This window comes from Paralichthys olivaceus, chromosome 8 (genome assembly GCF_024713975.1).
Source record: "Paralichthys olivaceus isolate ysfri-2021 chromosome 8, ASM2471397v2, whole genome shotgun sequence".
Lineage (NCBI taxonomy): Eukaryota > Metazoa > Chordata > Actinopteri > Pleuronectiformes > Paralichthyidae > Paralichthys > Paralichthys olivaceus.
In genome coordinates, this window is record NC_091100.1 from 22,890,244 (window position 1) to 22,909,639 (window position 19,396).

The 19,396-nt window shown below is 40.2% G+C and overlaps 1 protein-coding gene across 3 annotated transcripts in view; it reads right to left on the bottom strand.

Moving 5' to 3' along the window:
* LOC109627294 (uncharacterized) overlaps positions 1-18,137 on the bottom strand; it is a 38,335-nt gene extending 20,198 nt beyond the window's left edge. For 2 of the 3 annotated variants that reach the window (XM_069530661.1, XM_020083782.2), the window contains exons 1-4: positions 17,864-18,137; positions 8,496-8,609; positions 2,279-2,401; positions 1,177-1,340 (exon numbers count right to left, since the gene is read on the bottom strand). In XM_069530661.1, coding sequence (XP_069386762.1) covers positions 1,177-1,340; positions 2,279-2,397 — 283 coding nt within the window. In that variant the 5' untranslated portion in view covers positions 2,398-2,401; positions 8,496-8,609; positions 17,864-18,137. Of the gene's footprint in view, positions 1-1,176; positions 1,341-2,278; positions 2,402-8,495; positions 8,610-17,858 lie in introns of all 3 variants that reach the window. The other variant, XM_069530659.1, reaches the window with a different exon arrangement.
* Positions 18,138-19,396: the final 1,259 nt, after the last annotated feature.

Consider the following 19,396-nt stretch of genomic DNA (forward strand, 5'->3'; position numbering starts at 1 on the left):
AATCCTTTATTGAGTGAGAGATTTACAATGGGGACAAAGCTAAACTGAACATACAGTGTCAGCTATGAAATCAAACTCCCTAACACTGAGAAATTCTTTATTTCCTCTACTCCTGAGATATGAGTGCTGTGTTTTGGGTATGTGTAGAAGACTGTTACACATCTGTGTATACAAGAACCATGTATAAAAAAAACGCCTCTGCCACCAGTGCAGTCTTTGGTCTACATATTTTTTTTTCCAGACTCACTTGAAGTCACCGTAACCTTTACCTCTAATCAGATAATATCTGAGTCCCAGTGACAAATGGTAAGAAATTGAAGAAATTCCCCAAAGGCAGATATCATGTTCAAAAGTCCAGGTTTTGTAAGGCCACCATGACCCTGACTCTGACCACCCAAATCAAATTTGTCAACATTTGTGCCAAATTTGACAAGATTCTCTTGAGGCATATTTAAAGGTACAGTGTTTAGAATTTTACATTATCTATTGTTGAAATTGCATGTTGCAGTTGAACACCCCTCACCTCACCCTCTCCTTCCAAACATGAAAAAGATCCTCTGGTAGCCTTTAATTGTCATAAAAAAAGATGTTTAGTTTGTCCAGTCTGGACTAATGTAAAAAACATGGTGGCCTCCATAGAGAGGATCCCCTCCATGTAAATATAAAGTATTTAAATATAAAGGGTCTTTTCTTGGGTAAAGAAAACTACAATTCATAAAATTTAGATGAAACGAGTTAGTGAAAACATCATGAGGATTATCTACATTAAATTTCTAGTTCCCTTTCACCTAAATCTTACACACTGGACTTTTCAGATAACGCCTCTAGAAAGTAAAAGAAATGTTTTGTAGGGTCACTGTGACTTTGGCAGACAAAATCTAATCAGTTCATTCCTGAGTCAAAGTGAACATTTATACTTTGAAGAAAGTCCCTCTAGGTGTTCTTGAGCTATCATGTTTTAAAGAATTAGAAAAAACATGTTTTAAAGGTTTGTACTTCAGACAAACCAGATTTAAGTTTAGTCATCAGTGTCATGACCCTGTAAGTGTTCCATTGACAGTCAGTATACGAATGAAAGTAGAGCTGAGATGTCACTAACTACGTAATATTATCACTATATAAAGTTAAAATTGCAGATCCCCATTACATGGTTAACATTTCATAAGTCTTTCGTACCTGGCTGGACCTCTTGTACCAGGATGGGGGCTTGGGGGGAGAGCGTGAGGCCATAAGAGTTGAGGGTGGGGTCCCGTGGAATCTGAATATTGAAACGAAATGGGTAATTCCTCTGATCCGAGCCACTGGACTCTGCACTCTTCCCATTCACTGCAACCCGGTCTCTGGAGAGGAACAGAGAGACAGAAATAAATAAGATCTAAGCTATGAAATCTGACATCTTACAGGAACATTACACATCACATTCTGTTATAGCAATTTAATAAATTCTTGTTTATACATGTATATAAGAATAATCAGCAGAATAAAAACAGAGAGTAGCAAAACATAGCACAGATGGAAAAGGCTAATTAAAATGATTTAGTGAATAACTCATGTGGACACTAAGAATGCCAGGAATGTTCCCACTGAGTAATAAACTCGTAACAACACCACACATTTAACCAGAAAATACGTGCGTTGGTTCAGTGTTTACTGAGTGAAATCTGTAACATTAGATTTCACTTTGAGCAGCCTCACTCTTCTGCTGCACTGAAGTTGTATGCAGTCTTAAATTATCTAGACTGTGGCTCACTCCTCAAAGATCTTTACGAAGTTTTGCGCTGTTGCTTCATTGTAGAATGAACAGCAGTAAGTTGGTAGACCCTCAAATAACCACATTTTTTTCATATTTAGCATCCAATTCTCATTATCCTCATTGGCTAACTCTCCCCTCATCATGTGATTAGACCTTGGTACTCTGTGATATGAGTGCTGCTGCACTGTGCAGACTTTTCACAATTACAATCAGACAGTATAGATAACTGGTGACGTGGGCACTACCATTGATATACAAAAATGAACGCATGAAGTCTATAAAAAGATTAAATAGACAATGTGACCAAGGGCAAGTAACATAATCGTTATGTGCCGGAACACTGAGTAACACTGATTACTGCAGCAAACCCCTAGTGGACACCCAGTAAGAAATTATTATTATCAGGAATTGTGCATGGGTTTTGGGCAAATAATTGACCCCTAAGGCCCCTTTATGGCCCTTGATTAAAAAAAATCCTAGATCCGAGTATCTAACTCAAAAAACAGGAAGGGGGAAGAGGTCTACCTGGTCAGGGAGTGAGACCTGCTGCCTAAGTCTCGAGACCGTCTCAGCCATCGTCCCACCACCTGCTCTACCCGGCTGGTCTTACGGGATGGGGAGCGGCTCCTGTCCTGCACCTCCATTTACCTAGCATGGGAGAAAGTGTGAAAGGAATGTGATTAAATATTTTTGTGCCAGAATCAAACCAGAAACATAAATAGTTAAGGTCATCAAATATTTACAGAACACACACACACACACACACAGACAGACAGACAGACAGACACACACAGACATACAGACACACAGACATACAGACACACACACACACACACACACACACACACACACACACACACACACACACACACACACACACACACACACACACACACATACTCTCTCACACTGGGCTTGGCAGTGGGACTTCTGAGTATTAGACATGGGCTGAGGCCAACAATGATGCCACTTCTGGGTTTATGCAGCCTAATAGACGCTCAGTGCAATTAATGAGCCAACTGCTCACATTTTTATTTCAAATCTCAACAAACATCAGAATCAGTATTCCCTAATTTCCAATAAATAACGCTGGATAATGACTGTGTCTCCATGTGTGTCTGCTGATTGCTGTGAGACTGGTAGTTATCATAAATGATTGCTGACAGACGGTGGTGGCTGGTGAGATGGATGTAATGGACATGAGTTGTCTTTGGTTTCTGTGGGACGTAGTCAGGCTAATGCATGATCCTACAATCATAACTTAATGGGTCCTTGTGGAACCCCTCAATATTTTAGATCATGTCATATCACCTTACATATAGTAGATAGGGTCTCTTACAAAAAAGGTTACACTTTACACTTTAAGAGATTTTTTCTTTTGTTTTTGATTTTGTAAAAATGTTCACAATTGTACAGTCAAAGCTTAGATAAAGCTTCAGTAGTCTAAATTTAGAAAAAGGTTTTTGTGTTGTGCATTCCCAAAGTCCTCCAATTTAAATGAACATATAGGTAATTTGTCCCCACAAATCACAGGATCAGTACTGTCCAGCATCAACCAAAGTTAAAGACAGTTTCCCTGATGCAGCATGGGAGTCTGTTTGTTTTGCGTCAGTGCAATTGTGGAATCAGGGAAAATGCTATGGTTTGTTGTAACAATGTCAACTGTTGGGTTAAGTGTTTCAGTGAGTCCAGAAAATACTTTTGGAGTTTCAGGGGTTTTTTGGGACTCCTTCTTCCGACATAGAAAAATAACAGAATAAAACATAACCTTCATACTACTTGTGTGTTGTCATCCAAGTGTCTGAAAGCCCTGACATTTAAATTCGACTCAAAACGGCTGCATTTACACTTTGTTTTAAGCCCAAATGTCCTCTGATATCGTACTCTGAGCCGTGTTCATGTTGGCACGCACACACTGGAAACACAAGGCTTAAAACATGTTGTAAATGACGGCATTTCGAGTCCAATATGAATTTCAGGGCTTCCCGAAACTTGGTATTATCAGTTTCTTTTCTGTTGCCTTGTCACATTTGAAGAATCAGTCACCGTTTACTTCAATTATATTGGATTTGGCTGCAACAACGTTTGTACTTCAGACAAACCTTGTTGTTCTCACCTTTTCTATCCCTTTAACTTTTCATTGACTTCCATCATTGTTGACAAACGGAGCAAAACCTTAAGCTTTGAGTTTATGCTAGAACAGTCCTAAAGAGGTTACAGTACAATAATACAAGTGCATATACACACACACACACACACACACACACACACACACACACACACACACACACACACACACACACACACACACACACACACAAACTCCCTCCCAGATGACTGAGGCAGTCAGACAAAGACTGGGTCATTAGCTGATACCTAATACCCCTTTCACATAATCAAAGACTAAAACTACCAGACTGTGACTGGGAAACAGATACTGAGAGTGAGCATTCACGTAGAATCACTTCACTATGATCAATGGGTTCAAGTGAACAATAAATGAATGGATCTATTTTAGCAATAATTCATCACAAAGGCGACAAAAGGATGGATGGAGAAGTTGATGAAAATGTTAGATAAGCAGATAAATGACAAATTAATCAATGAAAGAATGAATAAATTAAATGATCAGTGAATTGATGGATTAATGAGAGGGAACTTTTAAGCCACAAGCAGTAGAGCTGTTGTCTCGTAAAAAGGTAATGAGCAGAACAATGGATTCATTGCAAAAAACATTTATGGACTGATGGATGGAATGAATGAGTGAATGATCTCAGCAGGCGTATAGTGTCCCTCAATGAGCAGCTGAAGGCAGGAATCTCCCCCAGAAGGATGTAACTGATCATGGGCATTAGCATCATCCATTAGAGCAAACAAGCAAACAAGAGGGTGGGGAGAGAGAGCAGGAAAAGAGAGAAGAGGAGTGGAGAGGACAGAGGAGAGTCCGTCAGGTTCAGTGTGACGTGACAACCACAGGAAACTGAATGAGAGGAAGACAGAAAACACACAAGTGTGATAAAAGGTGAGACAGGAGGAGGGCTTAGTGATGAAACCGGGGTGTGACACAGCCAGACAGCAATGTCTCCTGGGAGATCTTGAGTCATAAGCACATTATCCATCCATCTGTCTGTGTATACCCCGCTCCTGCTCCTGCCCCTCACTTCTCACTGCATATCTCTCTCTTCCTGTTGGCTTCGCTGGCAGTATTTCTCTTCTCAGGTTACAGAGACACAACGCAGTGTACTCAGGTTTGTTAGGGTCAGAATTATCCAACTAGCTCAATGTCACAGTGATCTCATGAGTGACATTGATACATACACAAATGTAAAGAAACGAGACAGTCCTGAAGCTCTATAATGATGGATTTACTTTTTCTAAAAATTGATAATCAGGGATGGATTACAACTAAATGTCTGTGCATTTCAAAAACTGGCAACTGGTCCGTCACACATGGCCATTCCCCTCTGATCCTATAAAATGTTTTTCTTTTGTGACTTTCATTGGTTTCAATGATTCTTTCCACAGTGTTCGAGATAAGAGAAGGTATAAAATTAGATGAAGGTGGGTATATCATACTGTACTTCCTTCTCACATCAATCACAAGACACATGGAATTTCTCAACTTTACGCTTCACACATTAATATTCTCTCATTGTGCATCCACTGTTTAATCTTGCAGGTTTTGTAGTGTATAAATAATAACATTTAGGGCCAGATTCTGCACAAAAGTGATCAGGGATGGAGCCGCAGTATCAAGGTACTGCAAATACACAGGCTCCAACAACTGAGTCAGTCTCAGTTGTTGTCAGCCGAGATTGCAGTTAGAGAAAACTGATCTTCATTAAGGAACTCAAATAACACAGGAGAAAGGACACAACCACAAAACATCTCTGATTTAACTCCGTGCAAACACACATTACCATGATTTCAAATATTTATTTTTTCAATTCTATTATTAACACTTGCTTGTGTAAATTCAATAGTAGTTTAGCTTCCACACTCAAGTAAAAAACAGGCCAGTTGTGAAAACACAGACAAATCCAATTACAGTGAGTGTTAAAGCACTGTATGCCATAAACCAACACTTCTATCCAACACACTGTCATTCAGCTACTTCACAGTTAAACAGTGTGCTAGGTAGAGTCTGAAAATGTTAATACAGTGAATAATATCCACTTGCTCAGCTCAGTCTCTAAAAGCCAAACATTATTCTGAAAGATTGTGGATTATCCAGTAGGATCACGTATTGATAAAATGATGTTACACTGATCCTTCCTTGGATTTCATTTAGATATTTTCTGTCGTCTCATATTTTCACATAAACGTTCAGTTATCCCACTATTCACTATGTAATCCCCTGCTTGTGTCCCCCTGCCTGTCTTTCTATAAGATTATTGTTTAGCTGCTGGAGGAATCAGGTTTCTCACGTTTCTTTCCCTGTGATTTTTCACAACTGCAAAGAGAAATAATACATCACAAATTATTACTGTGCTTTCATATAATTATGAACATGATGATTCATTTTGTAATGACAAAATGAAAATGTGTATCTATTTTTCAATTAGATTAGATTTGAATGACCTGGGCGACCTACAGAGCAAGCTCATCTTGCAGGGTGCCATATTCATGGATGTGTTACTGTCTCCACATGTACACAGTTTCATTTTAGGTTATGATTAGATTTAGCTACTATACAGCATATTGAAAATTAACATTACGTTAATGTTTCCTTTTTAATGATAGTGTACTGCAGGAATGCAGATAACACTTGCTTCTCTGCACCTTTGTGGTCGATGGTGAGTTACCAAAATACCAAACAGGTGCAGTGTGAGTCAATATTTACATTCAAATCCTATTGTGGCTCCACTTGAAATAACAACATTAAGTTTCCCTTATTACTATGACTTGTGTTTGTGTTTTACACAATATTACATTATTATTCATATTTACATCTGGGGTGGGTCCTCTATTCTGGGCCACTGTAGAAAGTTGGTGGTGTAGGGCAAACACTTGCTCTGGTGAGGAACGTTCATGTTTTTAAGCTACCTAAAGGCCACCATAAGTTCTACATGCTTGGAAGGGGTGCGTTATAACATATTTAATTATTACTGCAGCTCGTCCATATCTCACATTAATCTCGATCAAACCATAGCAGGCCTGACCATCTGCTTACACTCCTCTGCTTATTCTAACACAAACCTCTCATTGTAATTGACTCAGCTTTTTGCTTCTGCTTTTCCCAATTTATAAAACTTACAAACTTTTCTTTTTACGTAACATAACATCATGCACAATAAATTATAATACTGGTAGGTGTTATTTATAAGTGTGGGTGGGCTTTATTTCAGTTGGCACCACTCTTCTATTAAATTGCTGCAGGAAACTTTAATGTCATCTGCCAAAAATGTTGGACTGGAGCTGAGCAGTATAACAAATGCTGCAGAGAAACCGCTCACACAAGTTTTGGAATGGGGGTGCAGCAGCACTTAAACAGTAGACTATCCCCCACTGCCCACACTTGTACTCTCTCTTCATTCATTAAGTATGTCAACTGCTCTGCCTCTATCCATATTCCTCTCTGAATCTTTAAATGTCACACATATCCAGTTTTTGTACTGCACAATGGCCTTTGTGGTATTTTAGTCTAGCACAGCTGTACCTTTTCCTCCACAATCTTTGTATACATATATGTTGGTGGTAAGAGTATGTACGTGGCCTAAGCATGTAGCCTACGTACAATGCAGAGAATTCATAGTCTTAGTCTATTCATAAAAAACGGTGCTAGAGGTCCTATGCTGGTGTTGAGTATCTTCCGGTTTCTGGTCCGCTTATTTACAAGGGCTCTGGGTAGTGTACACATCTACACGTAGGCTACGGTGCAGAACATGTAGAAAAAAAGTTTTTTTTCCTTTCTTGACTTAAGGCATAAAACGGCCTAAAAATGTAAACATGAACAAATCAACCTCAAATCCAATTTACTGACACATTCAATTGTTGATTTGGACTTCTCTCAGTCTAGTGAATCAGTGACACGCATACACACGCACACACTAGCTTTTTATATAATAATTTTTTTACCTATAGAAAGTGATTACAAGTAAATGAGGTCAAGTCCGAGTGAAGTCTCGAGTCATTGACGTTAAAGTCATTGCAAGTCATTTTTGATTTTGTCAAGTCAAGTCTGAAGTCATCAAAATCATGAATGGATGGGTTTTGTATAATTGTTACAATTTCATGCACAACTTTTGCATCATGCTCTGAATGCACACACACAGAGACGCACATACTAGCATAGAGCAGGCAAATAGGATTAGAGTGTGTGTCTGCAGGCTGTGACAGGGAATTTGTGCGTCACTCCTGCTGAGCCAGATTAGACTGAGCTTCACTTCAACCTTACAGGTCTGTTAAGGCGAACAGACGGACTGAAACTATAACTCAGACACTCGCTCACTACTCACTTTCCTCTTGATGTCTGTCTGGCTCGGTCTCTCCATTTCTTCACACTCTGTTTATGCTCTAAGTCTGTTATCTTTCTTTTTGTGTGCATATACAAACATATTTATATTTACTGATCTATGGGACACACACACAGTCATGTTTCCATGATTTTAGAGGACTTTCTATTGACTTACATTAATATCCTTTACTTTATGGGGACTTGCTTTTTGTGCCCATAAGGAGGACAAGTCCCCAAAATGTGACTGTGAAACAGATTTAGGTCCCCACAACATAGAACACACACCTGCTCTCTGCCCTGAGTATCAGGGCTTCATGAAGGTGCTGGTTACAGTCCCGCTCTGCTCTCTGTCTGTCCATCGCTCTGCTGAAGAGGACAGAGGAAGCTTGTCTTCATCTCCTGAGGATAGGGACACAACATCAGATGTGTTAGGTGTTAGGACAGTCAGAAAAGCTGATGAGACACCATCAGATTGATTGATGGATCGCACATTTACAAGCAGACAAATAGAGATCATAGATAAATGATGTAGGTGCACAAGAATCCTTTATATGACTGATCCATACATGATTTTCATTTGAAATAGAGCGTAACAGTGAACAGCCACTTTTAGAATGGCTCTGGTTCATGAAGAAAATTTGCCATTCATTTCCTCCATTGACATTTCATAAAATTCCCATAAAAAGAGTTTTAAGTTGGAACCAGGTCGATGCACATGCACTAATCAAAAATTTTGATAATCATCATAAAGACTGACAAAGACTGTGAAGAGCACAGAGGAAGGGAAAGGAGCAGCGATGAAAGAAAGATGCATAGAGCAGCAGGGAGTGAGAGGAAAAGACAAGAACAGACAAGCTGAGCAGTGAAAAAAATAGACACACGTTCCCATTAGAGAGTCTGACAGGCAGACACACATGACGGCAGAGATAAAGGTCATAAAAGAGATACGGGATGGGAAATAAAGGAGGGAGGGAGACAATGAACTGAGTTGAGGGATGAGAGGAGGAAGACAGAGAGACAGATGAGTCAAGCCAGGATGGGCCTGCCTGGCTGCCTGTGCTGCTTGTGCTGTTTGTGGAGTCCCACTTGCCCCTGCACTGCTCCAAACACCATCCATATTTAATGATGCCCCTACAAAGCCCTGGGAAAAGTGATGCTGGCAACTCTGCTGTCCCCCCTCCCTTCCACCTCTGCCGTCCCACCACTCAAATTCTCAACCCTCAGTACATTTCTCTTTCATAATTCTCCCTCCTCTCAGTTTCCTGTTGTCTCTCTCTGTTTTCTGAATGTGACTATTTTCATCGTTTAGTTTCTTTAAAGACTGATCGTTTCCTCCAGCTCCTGTGCCTCCCAAGTTGTACAGGGTGTTAAGCAAGCACACAACACTAAACTATTAGCACAGCATGAGGCTGTGGCTACAGTACTTGCTTAATTTTACTCTTTGCTTTTAACACAGCATGGCTGCTTCTCTTTCGCCCTGATATCAGAGAGGAAGGTAGGTAGAATCAGTTGTGATCTCTCAGCTGTAAAGAAACAGCATGAACATGTGCTGCCGTCCTTCTTTTCTCTCTTGTACACACTCACATTCAAAAACAAATTGAGGCACAAGCTCTTTGTGAGTATGTATATGTGTGACTACATGCAACAATATGTTTGATTTTGTGAGTGTATGTATGGTTTTATTATGTGAGTGAGAGGATGGAGGTTGTGTGTGTGTGGGTGCGCGTGTGTGTGCACATTAGTCGGAGTGCTGCGTGCATCAATAATGTATCTAGATAATGCAGCCGCTTCACTCTACCAACAACTAACAGGCATACCAACGCACAGAGGAAGATCGAGAATGAGGGGAGAGAGGGGGAGAGACACAGAGAGGGAGAGACAGAAAACACATGAGGTAGCAAAGAGCAGAAAGATGAGAGAGGGAAATGTGAGCAATATATAAAGGGGGAAAGACTAAGGTGAGGGTGTTAGCAGTTTGTAGTGTGAAGCTGTAGTGGACAGATTTTGCTCTTGCCCTGCACACGTTGATGTCATTCTTGGGTGTCAACTGCTATTCAGCTTACAGAAATATAAAAGTAATTTACAAATATCTAATGCCACTTTTTAGTAGGTCTCTTACCTGATAAACTGCAAAAATTATTGACTGCAAAGACCTCAAATAAATTTGAATTTGATACACATTAGGCTTGGGTGACCATTCACCTATGTTGTGCTTTATCACATTTATCTAGATATTAATCCATTCACTTGTGATGAGGGAGTGATGAGGGAGGACATGCAGCAGGGTAATACAGCACAGTGTAAGGTACCTGGGCTGCTGCAAAATAAACGTGGCAGAAACCAAACAGTTCATGGATTCAAGCATTAGCTGAATTAACTGATATGAGGAAGATTAAGTAAGTTTGAGGTTATAAATATTGGTTTCAATACATTTTCGATTAATTGCACTGCCCTGATACACATACAGAAAAAAGTGCAGCTCTGCTTATGCATCATACCATACCATACCAAAAGTGCCCCCTATAAAAGCAAAGTCAAATGTCGTCTGTGTAAGCGGCTAATTGTAATCCATAGTTAAGTTTTAATATTAGATTACATGTATTTGCGGTAGTAATTAGTAACAGAGTAAAGAAGGAAATTAGGTGATGAAGTATGACTGATAGTATGAAGAGGGACAAAGCCTGTGTTAGGAGGAGGTTGGGGTGGTTGAAATGATCCATAAAATACATGACTGCCACAGTAGTCTTTTGTTCTATACTGCTTGAAACCAATAGTTTGAACAGACTACATAATTGCTCTCAGTAGAGCACATACCTCCGCCAAGATCCAATAATCCCCTCAAATCCAATCAAGCTGCACTAAACTCATAGATAACAGTTCCCTAAATATACCAGATTTTTCATCTATAGAAACATGTTTTATTCCCTGGGAAAGATGTGACAATGTAAGCAATGTTTAAGAAACTGATAAGAACTTTCCTGGATGCCACTGCCACTGATCCAGATCCACAACAAAATGTAATGTGTTCTTCTCTGATTGGTAATGTATCCTTCCACCAAGTTTCAAAACATAACCTCCTTGACAGAGGTAATAATAAAGGACACGTATATAAAAGCTGTTAAGGTCAATACAGCTTAATACACTGTTTCACCAATTTCTATTTAAGAAATTCCTTTGCAGCAATCGATTGTAGCGGGGTCGGTGCCAATCCCAGGTGACACTGGGCAAGAGGCAAGGTACACCCTGGACGCATTGCCTATGTATTATAAGGCTGAAACAACTCACAGGCAATTTAGTCTCCAATTAACCTAAGCTGCATGTCATTAGACCGTGGGAGGAAGCTGGAGTACCCACAGTAAACTCACGCTGACACAGGGAGAACATGAAAACTCACACACTGAAAGATTCGAACCCAGAACCTTCTCGCAATGAGACGACAGTCCTCATCACTGCTTCACCGTGTCTTCCGGGAGAAATTTAATTACCTAAAGGTCATGAATACCCACACAGGAGTTTTCTCTTATTCTGTCTATCTGAAGACCTCTATCTTGGGTTGACAGAAGGTGGAACTGTGCTGCAAATTTAATTACTTAAAGGTCGCAAATACCCATGACCACAATTAGACGTCACCAAAGCCTGCGTACTTACAAAAATGATAAACGTGATTTTGTCCGATCCAACATGGCTAACTGGAGAGTGAGGGAAATGACAAGCACAGTTTGTATGCAATCCTAACAGGACGTCAGGTCAACTAAAACAATCATCCGTGTGGCTCCAGTAGGTGTGCAGGGTCTTTACCACAGTTTATGAGCTCTTTGTTCCAATTGGACCTTATTTAATATAAACAAGAGCAATTTGGTTGCTGATTTTATGTCCTATGCATCTCCACTGAAAATCTAATTTCTGGGGAATTGTGTGCAATCTTTATGAATGAGGAAGATGTCCATCATGTAACTTGGGCATACCACACATTCCTGAGAAAGACTCTGTTCATAGTAAGCGAGTAAAAACGTGTGGGTGAGTAGTGGAATGAGGGCAGCACTATGAAAAGCCAGAGAAAAAGCTATGTATGTTTTCCCTTGTCAAGCCTGTACGTATAAGCACAAGCGTATGTGGATGTTTCCCCCTATTTGACAGCAAACCTTTAACAACAATCTTAATATTATTCAACAAATTAACAGTGGATCCTCCAGAGTTAAGGTAAATGTGACGTCACTGTGTATGGTATGAATGGGATATGCAAATAATTACACACGACTATGGCTGCACACAACACATGCAGCACACAACAAGAGATTATGTGTGTCAGGCATGTTCTAATCTTATAGAAATAACCTGCTCTATTCAGACAGTATACACTTGGGCTCTGGCAGTTCGACGGTGTAGTTAGTTCATAAACTCAGGCCTTTCACTTACTAAGTCATTTCAAGTGGAAATATAGCACAGGAGGACTCTAGTCAGTCCAGCCACAATTTGTGATTTGCTTTCATGCTTGACTAAAACTCGATTCTAAATACTAGTTAGTTGTGGTCTGTGTTGTTTGTTTGTATGAGTGTTTACTCATTCATGTTTTCTTTGGGCCCACTTTGATACATCGCATGAGAAACAGTCATTATAGGCACACACACCCACACACCCACACACAAATACACAAAAACAACAAATCCCATCCTTTTAACCTAATAACCTTTTTAGGTAAATGTAGTCATTTAATTGACACAGACAGTGGGAGTTGTGCACTTTGTATGTCATATGTTGTACATCCAATTTACAGTAAGATACAGGGATGTAGGTTTACAGAGATTTCTAAAGTGTACTGGTTTTGTACGCAGACCCAAAATTAAAATTAATGGATAATATGTTGCAATAGCTGATTAATATTGCATTGCACTTTATAATGAGCGGCAGGGAGCAGCAAGTTGGCTTTGTATCAGAAAACCCATTTTCCTTCGATTCTCCACTCCATCAATAATGTAAATTGTTGGTTACAGAAAATATGAGTATATAATTCATGGTATCACTGGTGCTATTATATTCATTCATGTGTATTTTAGTCTGTCTGATGTGGCAAAGTGTGTTCCTATTTATTTATACATCAAATCCTTTGGATTAATGGCAACTGTTTTAGATTGTGAATCTCCGAGTGATATATCTGTCTACCTATACAGAGAGGGAAATAAGTGGAGGTCAGAAACTACATCACAGGCAGCAGCTGCCATTAGTCTTCACGTTTTCAGTGAGACACAGACACACACCCTCTGGCTCCACTATTATTTAGTTACTGTTACTCATGCAACAGTTAGACTGGGTCTGGTAACTTAAGTTGTTACTGATGGTAATGTTTTTGACACTGGCTTACTTGAGCCTCAGCCAAATGTTATATCTGAATTTTTTCTTTTGGCCTATTCACTTTGTTTACTTGCTCAATCCAAAGCAATAAACATAAAGTTCCTGGCACTGTGAAAATGTGCTGCTTTTCTTTAGGCTTTTTTAAGTTCACTGAAACTAGCGCAATGCTGAAAAGGCCTGTTTAGAATGGACTGTTTGCTTGGCTCGTGGTTATGATCAGAAGTCTGTACTTGCTCAAACAGTTCTACAATATACTCTCCCTGTTTACGTGCTGGATGTTGTCTATGGTGCAGAGTGAAGTTAGAAAACTTTGTGTTCATCCTATTTGGCTTATCTGCAATGATGATTTTATAGTAAATGTTTTTTATAATATGCAACTGACTTTGCTTTATAACTGTTCAGGTGTATGGTTTGCTATATATAAGTTTGAATGATTAATTGAACTGCTGTTTTTCTTTGATACATTCCATGTCAACTATTTGAGGTCGTGTTAAGCAACCAACACAACCTTCAGACCTAAGTTCACAACTTTTCTAAATAAAAGTTCTGTGATTTCACTCAATAAAAAGCAGTACAGCAACAAAAAAAACATTTAGCTTTTTCTTTGAAAACAAATTGCTAAACAGGAAGTGATTCCATAAATATTGTTGTCATGACGCAGGCCAGCACCTGCTGCCAAAGAGTCAGTGTCTGTGTCAGTCCAATATGAAGGCCTTTTTTTAATCAAAATGGCCCGTCAGGGAATTTGAAGGCGGTTTGGCCCAGATGCGATCACTGCCGTAGTTTATCTGAGGATGTAGAGGAAGGCCACTGCCCTGCCCCTCCACACTGCCAGTTACAGAGAGCTGGCCACTTGATTATTCAATTTCTATTAATATTGAAAGTATCTCATCTCCAAATTGAATTTAGCTTAGCTCTGCACTTCTGTGAGACAATAACAATGCACATGCCAAGTGTTAAGTTGGTTAGATAAATGGTTGAAAAAGATATGCGTTCCAAATACAGACAGAGAGAGGTTTCTGGAATTGGTCAGTAAATCATGTGCTTTTTGGGTAATGACATGTTGGCTTTGAATAGATATCAATGCATCAGTGTCCAGGCCTACATGAAGTAACTGTGTAAAACTTCACTGAGTATGAACACTTTTTACAGTGATAACTAGATAAGACTTAATTACATTATATATATCTGTGGGTATTAGAGGCTATATACAGTATGCTGAAGCATTACTGATATATTGATATTGGTGTACATCAGCAACTTTGCAAACAGAAATTATGGCAAACAAATTACCATCTGTACAAAACTAAATATATAAAACAGGGTTGTGCCAAACTATGTAAATGTGTATTAATTTTACACCCTTTATTAAATATAACTCCATTATCTTCAGGAATTCCCTGAACACGTCCCTGTCGCACATTTTAGAATGTACGGAAGTAAAATCTGAAGTAAAAGAACTTCACTGATTCAGCACGTATCCGTTTATTGTCTAACTGTCCATTAAGAACTGATGGACAATCTCTGATGGCCCACCTGCACTAAAAGCGCTTAAAGAACTATTTCTGCTTTTGTTGGACAACCCTTTGACCATGAGTTTCGGATTTAAGCCAAACTTGGCAGAAAGTGCTGTCTACACGGCAAGAGAGATTAAGGCTGACCTAAAACCTTTTACACCTTGTTAGAGCAGTTCCTCTTAACCTCCTTACTTTACCACTGTGCGGTGGTAACTGAAGGAGAGATGGATTTTTTGCAGCAGCACCAGTTTTTGCACATTGGGAAGTCTCTGGTTTTCTAATGCCGACACATCCTCAAAAGCTTTAAAAAGAGTCTTCAAAGGGATCAACCTCTTACAATATTTAGGTTTAAGCTGTAGCCTAAGTGAAGCACAGTGTTAGGTCTTATGTTCTGGGGTCGATAGTTCAATATGTCACTTCATTAGTCTGGACGAAAAAATAAAATGTGACCTCTTATTTTACCGTTGAGTCTAAAGCTTTGAGCCTCTGACAGTGAAGACAGAGCTGAGGGAGATTTGGTTACATCAGCGAATAAAGCTGAACATTACGCTTAAATGGTGCTACACTAATAAACTTTATAATAATAATAAATATAATAATACAGTGTTAAGTGTTAAATGGCCTTTTAAGTATCCACACATGATTTATGTGCTGTTATGGCTATACTGTATGTTTGGATTTGCATGCAGCTACGTACAAAGATGTTGACAGACACACCCCAAGTTTTCGCTTTGTATTAAACTTGACAAATACAAAGCATCAAAAATGTAGCTAGGCCTAAATATAACATCATAAATTAATAAAGGGAGAGCCGTCAGAACACTGCCAGCCTCATACTCTTCTTCTTTTACTTCTTCTGTTTCAATTCTATGTGAGTGTCAGGGCTTGCTTTGAACTCTCATCTCCTCATGATACACAGGTACACATCAACCATCGACACTGCACACACACACACACACACACACACACACACACACACACACACACACACACTGGTCTGGGCACGTGCAGTTCACATGCAGATGGTGTCAGCAGCACATTGTGCTCGTTGTTAGCATGTTACAACTGTATCCGCACAGTGTGCAGTGTTTCAGGAGGCTGGAGCATGATGCAGCAAAATATCTAGAGCAACATCTTACTGTAATATGCATGTTGCAGTGTGTGTGTGTGTGTGTGAGTGAGTGCTTGACTCTATGGCTGTATATGCTCCTAATTGATGCATTAGTGAGACAGATTTTGATTTCACACAGACTAAGTATCAATCTATTTATCAAGTCTTCAGTAGTAGTTGAATATGGGAAAATGAGTGAGTATCTCACAGTGAGCCCAGGGGGATACCTCAGTCTGTTTGTATCTACACTAAAGCTACTTTCAGACATGCACTGAACACCGCAGATTCTCCGTATTTTCTCATGAGGAGGTGCATGTGTGAATGCAAATGTCAGAGTGAGACGCTCTATAGTTTCTATTAGCTTTATCCTGGCCTCCTAGTATAATGTCTGTAGTAATCCAGAAGAATGTTAGAACACAGCAGGGGATCCCCTGCTAGATTCACCTTAGCGTGCGGGGTTGATGGCGCTGCTAACACAAGACTGAAGCAAAAATGAAAATAAAAAAAAGAAAACAAATATCTCCAGGTGATAAAGCGGTAACACACCCTTGAAAGATACTGACGAAAGTTGTCAAGAGAGTCTGTGGTGATAAGAGCTGACGATGGTGTCAGGGTGCTATAAACAAAATCATGTGATCTACAGATAATATGCCACTTACAATCTCTGTCTGCTGCACCTGGCTGCTCCATCTCTCGCCTGAACAACGTGGAGGATTTGTTGCTGTGGGGAACACGTCTGTGCAGAAAACCTCCTGCTGTGTGGTGCATGTGTGAAAGGCAGACTCTGGGTAAACTCTGTAGCCAATTCTCTGCGTTTTACCAGGAGGTCAAGTCTGAAAAAGGCTCTACTGCAGCTCCACCTTCTCCTCACACCTGCCAGCCACTCAAGCTGATTTCAGACATGAATTCCGGATAGTGTCCACACAATTCTTTTCGGAGATTCTCCTCTCAGACATGTACACAACAACACAGGAGTGCTCAGGTGAGGGGCGGTGCAGCAGACACAGGCAGTGTGTTTTTGACACTGGCCTCAGTCTTTATCACTAAAAATCTCATGACATCTGCAACTTCTACGTGTATGACACCTCTGTTTCATCCTGAGATATTTGTATGTTTTTTTTTGTTTTTTTCACTCTTGTATCTGTCGCATGTTAGAAATGTCACAAACACGCCCACTCGTTAGGTGTGATTCCAGTGGAGGATCTGATGCTGTGTTCTCACCACAGCTCATTCGGGACATTGTCAGGAGTTTCTAGGGTGCTGAGCCCCCCCCCCTTCATGTGCGCCCCTGCTCCACCACATGACCTATAGGAGTATTTAAACAGGTGAAGTTGGGGGGGCACCTCCCACCTGCTCCCTCCCAACCACAGCAGCGCTCATCGGTTCTCTGTCTGTTCTACATGAGAGATGAATGATGGACGATGACTTGACTATTTTCTTTCTTTAGGGACATTCATTATTTGTTCAACTGGTGAGGTGGTGGAAAGAGACGGAACATAAATTAGCTTTTCATCACAACATTAACAATCTCTAGCTTATTTTATTGGTATGCTAATGGTTTCGAAGTGGCGTGTTTTGTTAGCTAGCTCGCAGCGAGGAAGGAGAAACAAATATTGTATGTGTGTCTCTTCACGTGTGGAAGGCTGGTTGTGAAGTATTAGCTGTAAAGACCTTACTGAGCAGCGGGTGTCTCCGGTGTAATCCTCTCCTGGGCGCAGGGCGGGCCGTCCCGACCGGGCTGGATGTGGGACAACTTCGAAAAGCGTCGCTTAAGAATCCAACCGGAGCCTCTTCGCACCGAGAGCAGGTTCACCCGCGTCCCCGGGATCAGCCGCCAGGTCCCCGCTACACCGAGAGGTGCGCTCGATCAGGTCCCCCAGAGCAGGTGAGCGCGCGAGATGAGGGCGGTGTAAGTGACAGTAATCTCTCTCTCTCTCTCTGTCTCTCTTTTTCACTCACTCTCTCTCTCTCCCTCCCTCCCTCAACACTATCCTCTCTCTCTCTCCCTCTCTCTCTCAACCACTCTCTTTTCTATTCTCTCTCCCTCTCTCAATTCAGTGCAATTCAATATTATTGGCATGACATTAAAATATGTTGCCAAATCACAATTACAATACCAAGAGTAAAACTACAATAATGTAAAAACAGAAGGAGATGGTGTAAGTAACAGTATATGTACACTGGTGTCTCTTTTCTTGTGGCAGGAAGTGACATATTCAGCTGCCAGTGCTGCACATTCTTTGTTTTCCCCTGGAATGGGGGGGTCATTTCTCCATTTTCTTCAGACTTTGGAATTATGGGATCTATTCTTGGAATTTTATAAAGAATTCCTCTCTAATGTGTGTATATTTTTGACACTGTGAAAGAAGTTCTGTCTCCACAGCTCCATCATCACAGTGGGAGCACAGCCTGTCCTCTCAGGGCGGATCTTTTGGTGTGACTGCTCTGAGGCTGTTTGGGGTGATGTCAGAGAGGGAGAGGTTAGACAGCCTCAAGACAAGTTTACTGAGGGGACTCTTTTCTATGTTCAACTCCTGGTAGGCAAGGGCTTTATAATGGCAGCCGTCAGGGGTGCTTCTTTTAATATGGCTCCAGAATTTGATGGCTCTTTTGTGAATATTTATAAGTAATGGATATTGGCCTTATTCAGCCTTGCATGCAGTACCCGCAGAATACCTTTGCAGAACTCTGTATTCAGGTTTTCAATTGGATTTTTGTTTCACAATGATGTCAGTACGCAAAATTATGAATGAGTATGAGAATAAGTAGTACACACAGGAAAGACAGACAGACGGAGAGACAGACAGATAGATAGATAGATAGATAGATAGATAGTTAATTGATCTCTGTCGCCTCCTATTGGGGTCAGTCAGTTATTGCGACACCTTATCTTGCTTAAAAACAAACAGACAGGGTGAAAACATAACCTCCATGTCGGAGTGAACAAACCTTTTATCGACTTTGCTTTACTCACAACATAAGACGTTTTGTTTGGGTATTTTGCCAAATCAATGACTTGGACTGCATCACTGGATATTTATATATATATATTTCTTTGTTAAATAGTACCATTGTGTATCAGCCAAAAACATTTAACCATTTTGACTGTCTGGTCCCAAAAGATTATCCCGGTGGTTTATGTCACAGTATTTAAATATTTTATAATGGAATGTAAAATGTGTTTGAGTTATGATAGTTTTTTTTCTGCA